This window comes from Hirundo rustica, chromosome 4 (assembly GCF_015227805.2).
Source record: "Hirundo rustica isolate bHirRus1 chromosome 4, bHirRus1.pri.v3, whole genome shotgun sequence".
Taxonomy (NCBI): Eukaryota; Metazoa; Chordata; class Aves; order Passeriformes; family Hirundinidae; genus Hirundo; species Hirundo rustica.
In genome coordinates, this window is record NC_053453.1 from 56120870 (window position 1) to 56134123 (window position 13254).

The window sequence follows — 13254 nt, forward strand, 5'->3', positions numbered from 1 at the left end:
ACAGGAATTATCCCTAGGCAACACAAATAAAACAAATAATCCAGATGCCATCCTTGGCTTGATCACCCTCATTAAGACTTGGATGGTTTCAACTTTTGGAGTTCACTAATAGCAAGACTTACAAAGAACAAAACTGAGATATAACCTCCTCCCCTAAAAACCCTTCTGAAACCCGTATGACAAAAATCACTGTGTAGAATATTTTCTTTTAAATGCATGTCTCAGTTTTGCAAATGTAGTCATGCTTCTCCCGTGAGACAGGAAAAAAGGGGAAAAAATATTAGGTAATCACTGCTAAAAGCCACAATGTTTTTTTCAACTTTAAGACTTTCTTAAGACTTCTAGAAAAAAAATGAGTTTGTTTAGTCTCTAGAATATAAAATATGAAGGAGAAAGAATGAAAAAAAAAAATCACTTGATGTCACAGGATTTACAGACAGAAAAATTCAGTGCAGAGGAAATTCTACAGAGAACATAGCAAAGACAACATTTATTCCATTCTTCAATGAATCCAGTATACTAGTATCAAACCAGTAACTATCTTCAATGCCAGCTGCTCTATAAAATGCAGTATCACAGTGCTCTCTATGCTTCCTCAGTACTTCAGAACCGCACAGACTGAAATCGAGGTAAGTTTGCCATGGTGCTCTGTATCTTTAGTGCACAGCAAAACCACAACCATTCACACCATGATCACGTTTTATACAAGGCATGAAGTAACGAGCAGCCTACATGAACAAGTTGCCTACTTATTTATTTCTCTGTCTGATGCAAATTACCCTCCTGTTTTTTCAATCCTCTGTTTTTTCAATCACTTTCTCTCACTCTCTCTCTCAATTGCAGCACAGTTTACCCCTCACCGAGAAGGTCAGTAGAACTTTGGCACTGAGAAACAAACAAAAAACCAAACAACAAACAAACAAAAACCAACAACAACAACAAAAAAGAACCCGCCCAAACTGAAAATCTGCAAGCACTGAACTCCACAGGTTCTTTACTACTAAAAATACATACATACATACATACATATATATATGTATATATATTTTAAAAAGCATTTCCTAGGCCACGGATTTCATACTTTGGATAGACAACAGATAGAAAAATCCAAGTTTTCTTTAGAGGAATTGTTCCTACATAACTTGCACTGTATATATTTCATCACCATCATGGAAGAAATTCATACTTCACAACTTCTCCATTTGAGAATAAACAGAATTTTTTCAAAATTTTTGGTTTTAATTCTGAAAGGATAAGGGTTTGTGTTCTGAAAGGGTCAACCGTCAGTGCAAGAACTTTAGTCTTTATTTTTCATATCTGTGAAATAGCCACAAACACAAAGATGTTAAAGAAATGCATGAGAGTGAACAGGAAGGGAACTGCTTTTCTATAAATTAAGAAACACTGAGATAAAGTACATTTCTAAAACAGGTCCAGAAACTTTCTCAAGTTTCATTGTAGGAGGAAGCAATACATAACACAAAAGCTCAGGTGTACTTCACATGCCTGTCAAGACAGAAATTAGATATGCAGGACACATCCTAACCAATGCTCAACGGAAGAAATCCATTCCATCTCTGATAAAACGGAACAGGTTTTACGTTATTGCAAAAAAAGTTGTGGCACTAGCACTTTCTAAAGAGATTTTAAGCAACAGTTTGACACCCGAATTTACTAATTTGCTTCTGAAACACTGAGGATTATGAAATTCTTATTTCCTTCCCAGGCTTACCAACTTTGAATTTTAGACCTTTCAAATACTAACACAATTTAAAAATAAATAGTTAAAAAATAAATAAATAAAGTACAGAATTTTTTTTTTAAAAAAAAAAAGGCAGATTTTAGGAAGCTCTGTTCACTGCAACTCACCTACTGTCTAAACTAACTCTAACAAAGCTCATGTGTTGGTTTTTATTATCTCCACTGGTCATTGGAATGCACTCTGATTTTTAACTGTTCCAACAGTATAGACTTTTGCCACAGCCATCTCCACTTACACACTGGAAACAGAACACTGAAATATGGGCTTGTCCTTTCCAGTCTATCCTTCACCTCCATTGAAGCTTTATTCCCTTATAAAAAAATAATTTACACTCACTAAACTCCAAAGCAGTGAAAGCAAATGATTTATGGTGACCTGAAAAACAAATGGAGGCTTCAGGGTTAGAAGAACACTGCAATTACAGCTCACCTCTTGACCTAGATTGCAAGAACATGAAAGCCAAAAGTACACAGAAGCACACAAACTAACCTTGTTCCATGTTAATTTAAGAGTTCTGAGAAATCTAAGTGAAATTTATTGCACCAAAATACTATCAAGTTCTTATCCCAATGCTTTCCTAGGGGTAACCAAAGGTATGGCTATTAAACCTGCTAAAAGGTGATAAGCAAATTATTAAGCCCATGGAACACAAAGCCACATACTCTTACACAACTCACTCATGCTCAAGCTGACTCTTGCCTTTTTAGGTCACTATGGGAAAGTCACAAAATTCCCTAAAGCAAAGGGATTCTTTCAGTATGCAAATTCATAACATGACAGATTTTAGTGTGACTTCTACACTGAAAATGTGGCCGACTTTGCTGGCAGCCTGACCTTCCTCCTATCACAGGTTATATAACTAACCTGAAAACCTGCCAGGCACTGAGACACATTATGGAAAAGAACCACTTGTGAAAATAAAGGCTTCCATGCTGTAGATAAACTGCTAGAAACTGAAAAGTTCAGGCAGTGCACAATTATAAACAGGCTTTTCTGCAATATTTGCATAATATATTTAAAGAGTAGCTTCCATTGGTTGGGACAAAGATATTTTCCTAAACTGGAGGAGAATATACTTTATTGTATTAAAAGGGCCAAAAGAGAATGATAATATATTAAATAAGTTGCTTTGAAGGACTGATGCAGAATTCATTGACACTGCCCTATATTGATCAGTTAAGAAAAAAACCTAATTCTGTATTCTTGATTGCCTAAAAAAAGCTGCTTTCACATTCATCACAGATGGTATTTGTTGGGGGTTATCACCCTCCCTGTTTGTGACCAGAGCAGGAAACACTACGAGGTGTGGACAGATTACCTTGCTCTACTCAAATGAAGAATGTGATCTGTTGATACTTTTGTGAAATAAAACAAAAACATATTACTGGTCCCAAGAGAAGGAAGACTAAAAAAATCCTATGGACTTGTTTAAAACCACATTTCTCCCTTAATACTCAAAGTCCACATACTATTACATATCAAGAGCACTTGACCCAGATCATCTCTGGACATCCTCAAACCTGGAGATTAGTGATGTAAAACCAGGTGTCTAAAACCTCAAAATTTCTCAACCTCAGGAATTAAGACTCCTTCAAGATCAACCCTGGAGTCAAAACCCAGACTGTAGAGATGCCTGCTATAATTTTTCTGGCCTATAGTAACTGCTAGTTGGAAAAAAACAACTTACTGAGCACAACCCAATTTGCAGCACCGCCTGCTGCCTCCACACCAACCCATGCAGTCTTCTTGTCCAATTGAATAATAGCTACATTACAGAATCTGGTGATACAAGATCATTCACCAAAACATGGAAACAAGCACAGTGTAATTTCTCAGTTAGCATGCTTATTTCTCACATTCTGACAGTTTGACAAAAAAGGAATTACATATTTTTCTAGCGCAGTAAAAAGGCCAATGCTTATTTTCAGCAATGTAATTTCAAAGCGTGTCAACAAATGGCAAGCCACAGAAGAAACCAATAATCCCCTTCCAAAAAACACCTGTGGTAACTGCAGACACGAGCAAAACAGGCCAAGGGTGATATGACCAGTGTAATCTGACTCAAATCCATACTGCCACTGAAAGAAATGGTACCTGCCCTTCCCACTCTTTGCCTCTTCACTACTACTACAGTGACCTTTTTGCCAGCACAATTTACCACAGAGCTAATCCCACCAAAACTGGCAATTAATCTCTTTTGGACAGATTGATGAGCTAAACTGGCTCACCACAAAGTTGTGTGCTATCATAAAAGGGTGGAACCAACCCTTTCATCAACAGTGCAGGATTAAACCCATGAGGACATACGTCAGTGTGCTTCAGTGACGTACTTTGGAAATCATAGGGCTAGATCATATAACACAAATTATAGAGGGAGTTGCTGAACTGAAGGCACTTTGGGGGTAAAAAATGGTTTTTGTGGAAGAGAACAGGTGAGCAGCCTAGGCGTGTGGCACTGGGGAGTTTCTCCGATCTAACCACAGGTACCACAGAGCCACCATCCGAAAATGCAAATTCTGGAAACAAGCTCCAGACTTTCCACAGATTAATCACCGTCAATTTAATGGGTCGGGTGAACAGGAGTGCTCCAAGTGGCACCCACGGCTCTGGAGCTGAAGGCACTCATTAGAGGGTATGATGGGTTCCACAGCCAGGTTTTGGTATGGGGGGGCTGCAAGGGTGGCCTCTGTGAGAGGCTGCTGGAAGCTTCCCCCATGTCTTTCCAGGCCAATGCCAGAGGGCTCCAACAAGGACCTGCTGCCGGCCAAGGGAGCTCCTCTGGGATAATGCATCTGACAGGAGGAAAACGTTATTGCTGGGGAGCCACTGAAACCAGAGAGGAATGAGAACATGTGAGAGAAACAACTCCCCAAGCTCCTAAGTCAGGGATGAAGGAGGGAGAGGACGCACTCCAGGCACCAGAGAAGAGATCCCTCTGCAGCCTGTGGTGAAGACCACTGAGAAGAAGGCTGTCCACCTACAGCCCATGAAGGACCATGGCAGAGAAAATAGGAGTGTGAAGAGTCTTTTCCCTGAGAAAAAAGCAGCAGAGACAACATTTGATGAATGGACCAAAACCTCAATTCCCCATCCCTCTGTGTTCTTCAGGGACAGGAGGTAGAGAAAATAGGAATGAACCCAGAAAGAATGGAAGGGTGAGAGGAAGGTGCTTTAAGAATTGAGTTTATTTTTTGTTACCCTATTCTGATTTGGTTGGCAATAAATTAATTAACTTTCCCCATGACAGTAATGGCTGAGTGACATCTCTTTGTTCTTATCTTGACCCACAAGCTTTTTGTTGTATTTTCTACTCCCTGACTATCCAAGGGGAGCGACAGAGTGCCTTTGGTGGGCTTCATGTTAAATATTTCATAAATCAAATAGATTTTCATTCCAAGTGCTACACAATAAAGACTTAAAGGGAGGTTTTCATCAGGGAAGTTATAAATATTTCTGTGCATTCCTTTTATAAGAATGCCACCACAATTAACAAAGTATAATACACAGATTTTGTCTGTCTGAATTACATACATGAAACTCAAATCACTCACAGATTAATTCTATTAAACTTTTTACACCAATCCAACAAACACTTCTATTGGACAAATCATACCTACATAAGCTGAAACTATATTTTCAAAACCAGATGCACAGAATAGCAAAATTTATTACATACTTCAGAAAGACGTCTAAATATTAACTTTTTAAAACAAGTTCACATTTCCATGAATTGCAGTGATTGTCCTGGAAATTAAAGCTTTTTTCCTCCTCAGGTTTTAATTTTTTATTTGCTCAAAATTTGAGTGTGGGAAAGAGAAAATCGCCTCTTTTTTTTTCTCCAAAATCAACACCACCACCTGGTATAACTGAAGCAGCTAACTTTGAAGGATCTTGAACACATCACGATTCTCACAAAATCTAAGAGGTATACAAAACAAATTCTATTACTCTTATTTTAAAAGTGAAATCTGTTCTCTTCAGGAATGGTTAAAGAAAAAGAAATACAAGGATTGGCAAGATAAGACTTCATCTTTATAAAATCAGCTGTTGCACACCAGTGTTTTAGCTATCATATCAAAGACAGACATACATACTCAAAAAGACAAACTAAAAGTAAATTATTACCTAAAGTAAATCCTTATGCAGCAACTATCAGAATGTTTGCATTTCTTTTCAGATATTGTGATCAATTGCCACTTTGCACTAAAACCGGGACTAAGTGAAACTCTCCCCTAGATGATGTTAAGCATGAGATTCCGTTCTCCTTAATATGGAAGTCTGTGAGGACATGCAAACACATTTTTTCAGAAATAGGTAATGGTTACTTGTTGGAGTATGCAAGTTACATTCTTTGCCTGCTTTGTTGACACAATTAGATGCAAGATTATTTTGGTGCCTAATGTTTAAGGGCAACTGACAAAATTTTAAGAGAGCTTTAGTGTGATTTTAGCATTCAGCATCTCCCTCCACCATTTCTCCATCACCTCTTACTGCACCAAGTAACTTCTCTCTCTCAAGTGTTGATCTGTGAACAACACTGTGAACTCATCCCATAGAAAAAGCATGTCTCAATGAAAGTACATCTTGATTTATTTCACAGCTTGAAAAAAAGGAACAATAAGAAGAAACAGAACTGAACCAGAAAAAAATGAAGTGAGCTGAGGGAGGTCCTGGCATTTGTTATGTAGCATTCACAAATTTAGAACAGGTAGGCTGAATGCCAGGAGAAAGGAGGTCAGTAAGACCATGTGACTGCTTAGTAATTAGACTTGCTCAATAGTGCAATTACACAAAAATATTAGTTCCTGATTGTTACATGACTGTTTAAGGAGAAAAGTTAATTAGAAAGCACCTATGTATTAAAGGTTGCTATTTACCGGATTCAACACACATTTGTTAATATAAACCACAACTGGTGACCCTGCAGAGTGACAATATTCTAACAAGAAACTAAACCTCCTGGTTTCTGTATTCTTTCACCATTTTTTCCTCATGTAGATTGTGTTAGTCATAGTTTGACAGAGAAGAGTTTTGCCCAGGACACTAGGACCACAAACATTTGGTGTCAATCAACTCAGATTAAGAAAGGACCAGTGTAAATTCACACCAGGAGGTTAAATTTGACTCACCTTCCTAATGCTAAAGGGCTTCTGCTCCTAGTCTCAAATAAAATGTTTTTGACTAATTCAACACCCTACTCAACAGGCATGTAAGCAATGATTTTGCTCATAGTCATCAAGTGAGAAAGAAAATAAATTGTTTTATCATTAATTATAAGTGCAAAATGAGACTGGTAAACCAAAAAATTGCATCAGAGACCTTGTGTGGGCTTATTGGGAATGTATATGTCTGCTCTGGTTAAAAACACCTCATCAAAACCTTGGAGCCTAAAGTGAATTCATACAAAAGTAGTAACTGTCCATTTAAATAAAAATGTATTGAGAAGAACCATAATAAACATACAGCTTTAGCAGCCAGTTATTCTATAAAGTTATTGTACTTTTAGACTTGAAAAAACCTGATCTCACAAAACCAGGCAGCAAGACTTCCTACTCAAATACATGTGCAGCTTCTGCCTTTGAGGGTATTTGAGTACCAGAAGATTGCTTGAAGTGCTTTGGACAGGGGGGTTGTAATCTACCCCAAACTCAATCCCTCTAACCAGCAACTAAAACCAGGCATTTTTCTTCAAATGCAAAATGCAGTGGAAGGACTAGTTGTCTTCTAAAACACTAAAAACACTGTTAAAAGTAAACCAACCAACAATATATCACACACAAATGTACTCAAGGACTCTATTAGCTAATGATCATATTACACAGTCATTGAAGAACCAGGGCAATAGCACTGAAGACATGAACTTCCTTCTGCTAGAATCAAAGTTCACATTTGTCTATCATTCACTAGCTCAGAGAATAGAATAAAAAACTGTTCAGCATTTCAATTGCAGCGCACATTAGAGACCTAGGAAGTGTTCTTAAGACATGTGATTTCCTTAACACTTAGACTTGCACCAATTGTCCACATTCTTTTAAAACTTAAGTAGCTGTTCATGTTTCATCCATAAAATTAAGCGCTCTGAGCTTCTTCATGAAGTCAAAATGTTATTCAAAGAAACTTTACCCTTCAAAACAAAAACAATTTAAAAGTCTCTTATAAAAGAGATGTACATGATGAATCTCAGAATTATAATTAATCTAACAATTATTCGTAAGTTATTTTTGTTAGCGAAAATTAAACCATCAAGTCAAAGTTCACAAAAAGCACCTTTAGTATTTCTATCTCTTGAAAACAAGAAGAATGCAAGGAAAACCTCTCAAAATCAAAAAAATCCCCCCAAAAAAACCAAAAAAGCCCAAACCCACAAAAAAACCACAATGCCCAAAGATAAGTTACCTGGTTGGTAAAGTATTTAATAAGCTAGGATACTAATTATTAAATCTGAAAGGAATAATCCTTCAAGTAAACTCAACTGAAACCTGAAGTATCTGAACTTTGTCATTCTTCTATGGTATAGTGGTAAACTAAGTTTCATTGTGCTTATTCTGTAACTAGCCAACTTCTCAGCATAGTAGTCTGGGTGGGCTAAGATCACGAGCATTTTAAGTTCCTGACATTGGAGGGACACATGACACACAAACTCTACTGCATTATCATTATAAGGGAAACAATTTTCAGATTCCTACTGATGTTTTAACTAATCTCACATGACAAACATGCACAAAAGTCCTATTAATCTCTGCCTTATTATGGCACATATTTAGCATGCAAGCGTCAGTCACAGCTCCACAGTAAAGTTCATTTTTAAATCGGGTAGGAAGGAGAAATACAACTATCTTGACGGTACAGGAACAAATCTGCATGGTCCGGAAAGGGACACTGCATACCGAGCCAGTCAGAGCTGAAGAAGCATTTAGACAACGCTCTCAGGCACACAGTGGGTTTCCTGGGGCTGTTCTGTGCAGGGCCAGGAGTTGGACTCCATGACCCTCGTGGGTCAGTTCCAACTCAGGATATTTTGTGATACCCTTCCGTGCAGGAACGCTACTCCGAGAAAGTACTTCTGAACTAAGCGAGCAGCTTCACAGTTTCTCCAGGAGTCGGCCCTGGGGTTCCCGGCTGCCCAGAGTTCCCGAGATGATGCAAGCCCTCCGGGCTGCTCCCCACAGGGCTTTCCACCCGGCAGCAACGCCGCTCCGTGCACCAGCGCTCGGGTACGGAACGGCCGCCGTCGGGAGCGAGAGCAAGCGGCCGCCCTCCCCGAGAAGCCCCAGCCCACCGCCCCGCACTCCGCCACGGGCTTCCCGGTTCCTTCTTCCCCGTCCCTCCCACGTGCGCCGCGGGAGCCGCAGCCCCGGCCGGCGCTGGGCTGGGTACGTAACACCGCCGGGCCCGCGGGGAGGGCGGGCGGCCGAGGGAAGCCGGCGCTGGCGGCGGCCCAATCGGGCGCGGAGGGGAGGGGAGGGGATGGCGGGGAGGCAGCGTGACCGAATACATAACGCGGAGATTAGGGCCCCCGCAGCGCCCCGCACTCACCGCCACCTGTTGATGCCCACGTTGGAGGAGCCGGCGAACCAGGGGTCCAGGATGTAGACGCAGCGCACCGTGTCGGCGCCCTGGATGCATTCCCGCAGCGCCGGGTTGTCGTGGAGCCGCAGCCCCTTGCGGAACCAGTGTACGGCGTTCACCCCCATGCCGGGCGCGGGCGCTCAGCGGGAACCACCGCCGCCGCCCGCGGGGCCGCTCATGGCCCGGCGCCGCCGGGCGAGCACGGACGGGCGGCGGGGCGGCCCGCGGGGCCTCGCTGCGGACGGCTCTAGGACCCGGCGGACACGGCGGGAGCGGCCGCCCGGCGGGGACGCATCACCCCGCGGAGTCCCCGCGCCGGGGAGAGCAGAGACGAAAGGTGGGAGCGCTGGGTCGGGAGGTGAAGGCTCCCCGCCCGCGGAAAGCGCCGTCGGTACCCGCAGCCGCCTCCTCGCCGCTCGCCCTGTGACTGCGCCGGGAGCGGGGCTGCGCCGGCCGCTCCGCCCCGCCCCCCCGCCGCCCATTGGCCGGCGCCGCTCCCACGTGACCGCGGCCCCTCACGTTTCTGAGGTGTGTTCGCTACCGGCGGCGCGCGGGGCAGGCCCCGGCGGGTGGCCGTGCGCCCGCGGCGGGGCGGAAGAGCCGCCGGGAGACCCGCGACCTCGGCGGGAATGCCACCCGCCGGGGCGGCGCGGGGCCGGCGGACCGCGGCGGCGGGGGGCGAGGCCCGGCTCTCCGCCACCCCCCTGCGGTTCAGGCGCGACGGGACCCGGATGAGCACGGGGCCGCGAGGCGGCTCTCGGTGGCGCCGGTTCCGCCGGGAGGCGCAGGCGCGCGCGCGCCCCCGAGCCGGTTACGTATCGCGGGCCGCGCGCGCCCGCGCCGTTCCCGTCAGCCGCCCGGGCTGTGCCCGCCGTGCCACCGCACCCGGGCCCATCCCGCGGGAAACAGGCGGGCGCTTATATAAGCGTGTGCGTAGGGAGCGTCTGCTGCGGGAGCGCGCCTCCTGAGGTCCCTTCCAGCCCTGACGATTCTGTGACGCGGGCCCAGGGCTCCTTGCTGCCCGGTGCCGTCGGGACGTGTTGGTCAAAAGGAAGCCTCGGGCAAGAGAGAGCGGCTTGGCCGTGCGGCGCTGCCGCACCCAAACAGGCTTTCAAGCAGCAGAACGAGTTAAAATGGTCCCTCTCACACCGTTAGCAAAGTCATTACTAAACGGTGAATTTCTCACGCCTGTTAATTACAGAGCTCAAGCCACCGTCTCCGTGCTACCAACACAGCGGGTCTCCCTGGACCTGCTCCTTGGTTACACTGGGCACGGCCAACAGCCGACGGAGGCACCGCGCTGACAGCGCTCAGGATGACCCTTTGGAGCCTTAACAGGGCAGCTCTAGAAGCAGATCTGAAAATAAACCTCCACCTGTGGATTGCAGCTCAAATCTACAGCTTCCAGAGTGCTCACGGACAAGTGAGTAGCAACAGCAAGAGTGGTCTTTTTAGAAAAAAATGTCTCAAGTAAAAGGCAGAAGACCCAAATCAGCACTATGGACGTTTCTTAAGTTTGAGAATGCCAGACAGTACTTTAAGAACTATAACTTTTCTTCCTCCTAAAATATTATTTCTGCTAAGATCCACAGAAAGTAAAAGTCAACGAGAAGAGACACATGCACCATATGTTTTCCCTTCATGCTTTTTCTTTCCTTTTACTTTGAATGACATAATAGACACAGTAATAGAATCACAGGATCATTTAGATTGGAAAAGACCTCTGAGGCCAACTTTTGACTGACCACCACCATCTCAGCTAGGCCATGGCACTGAGTGCCACATCCAGTTGTATCCTGAACTCCTCCAGGGATGGTGACTCCATCACCTCCCTGGGCAGCTCATTCCAGTGTTTAACAACCCTGCCCGTGAAAAACATTCCTCCTGATGCCCAACCTGAACCTCCCCTTGTGCAGCTTGAAGCTCTGTCCTCTCATCCTGTTACTGCTTGCCTGAGAGAGAAGGCCCCACCTGTCACTGATGATCAAGGCATGCAAAGGCCCCAGCCACAATTAGAATCCCCTTCTGCTTAGTCTTGCATAAAATTCCTTTTTAAAAGGTGCAGCCTGTGGAGACTGAACAGTTTTTAAGCACTGACTTTAACAACACCGTAAATTATGATGAGTTTTTCAATAATCACTTTGTTGGATGTAGAAAATCATATTCCACAGGTCATTATTCTGATCCAAGAAGAACGTATGGATTCCCGTCACATACCCTTGCCGTGGCTCAGAGTGGGGTCACTGTAAAGTCAAACATTGCTTTCTCAATTAATACAAGTATGTTCTCATTTGCCCAGTTGTTTTTTATTATCATTATTATTATTATATGCCAAATATTCAGTAAATAATTCTCAAATAAATAGAAAAAGGAAGTTCAGTAATTAATGACCGCTGTCCATCAAACTCATTTGAATTCTATAGTTTTTGAACACACTGAAGAAAAAGATTCCTGATTTTCAAGGAAAGTTACTTCACAACATATTTTATTTCAAACATTTTAATTTCTTTTTCATGCTCATTATGTGTCCCCCCGCACAAGGCTGCTACACTGAAGACAGCCCTGAATAAAGTCCAGCATCAACCAATCTGCCTTCTTGGGAATACTGGAATACTGAGGTGGAAACAGCCCTTCCTCACTAGAGCTTATGGTTTCATAAACAAATTGCAGCCATGAAAACCATCAGTCTTTAAGCTGTTTGTTGCTACAAGCTAAATAACAATTGCAGTATATCATTAGCATATCATTATGTCAAAACACAACTTGGCTCTACCTGGCCATGCCTTCTATGTGAGACAGTTTGTTCTTGACTCAGAAGTGAGAGAAAGAACATATTAATGTATAATTAATATTGTATTAGGATATATTAATATATAATAGATGCAGTCTATATTAATTAAAATGTCAGCTCTCAAGGGAAGAGCCACTCCAACTTAGTTAAAATAGAAAATAGAATGACAGTTAATCAAGGAACTCATACAAGTAAACCTCTCTACAGCGTTCTCTTGTGAATAACTTTTTTAAACAATATTGCTAATTTAGCCCAGACAGTGATTGCAAAAATGAAGAGCGGGGAGAAGACGGGAAAAAAGATAACATGAAGGCAAGAAAAAAAAAAAAAAAAAAAAGAAGCAAGTATACAGTACATTTTGTGTTACAAATTAGAAACTAATTTTTTTTAGATGCACGTTTTTAACATCATTGTGCGCATTATATTCACAGACTTTAACTGTTCTTGGAACAGCTGTTATTTAGGAGACCAAGCCTGAATCCTGTTCCTAGGGCAAAGTTTCTTTCTGTAGCATTTCTCTTCCTCATTAGCCCATTTTCACAGATCCAGTACAGACTACTGAACATGTAGCTGACAAAAGAAGGGTTCACAGACACAACAGTAGTGATTTTGACTCTCTGAAAGATGTGATTGTGCAGATGTGTAGTTAAAAAAATCCAGACACCTCTAGTAAAAAATTTCTACTATAGAAATCATTTATGTGACTGCTGATTTGTTATTCTAGATGAGAAATATAAGTAATTATGGGCAAAAAGAATAAGATAGAGGAAGATAGTTCTCACCGTCACAACTCAATGAACTTCTGAAAAGCCTCCAGAAAAACAGTATGAGCCCAATGACTACATGTGAATTTAGTTATGTAATAAGGCAGTGGTCATATGAAGAAAATAAACTGGTGTAAGACAAGCCTCCCCTCATGATGTCGGTGTTACCGCATCAAAAGGATCATCTGCTTCGCGTAAGAGCAAAGGCACTCCAATAGTCTGACTTTTAAATGTTCCGTTCTTTGCTATTACATAATTTAGAAATTACTACATATATATGTATATTTATTTATTTATTTATTTTCCCCTATTTACCCCACTACTACTCTGTGCAAGCTGTTTTAATCCAACGGCCTTTCACTTTTCCT

The 13254-nt window shown here is 42.6% G+C and overlaps 1 protein-coding gene across 1 annotated transcript in view; it reads right to left on the reverse strand.

The window, feature by feature from the left end:
• The window catches only part of CRY1 (cryptochrome circadian regulator 1), a 39542-nt gene extending 30047 nt beyond the window's left edge, over nt 1-9495 (reverse strand). The window contains exon 1 of the mRNA XM_040061678.2: nt 9299-9495. Coding sequence (XP_039917612.1) covers nt 9299-9456 — 158 coding nt within the window. The 5' untranslated portion in view covers nt 9457-9495. The remainder of the gene's footprint in view (nt 1-9298) is intronic.
• Nucleotides 9496-13254: the final 3759 nt, after the last annotated feature.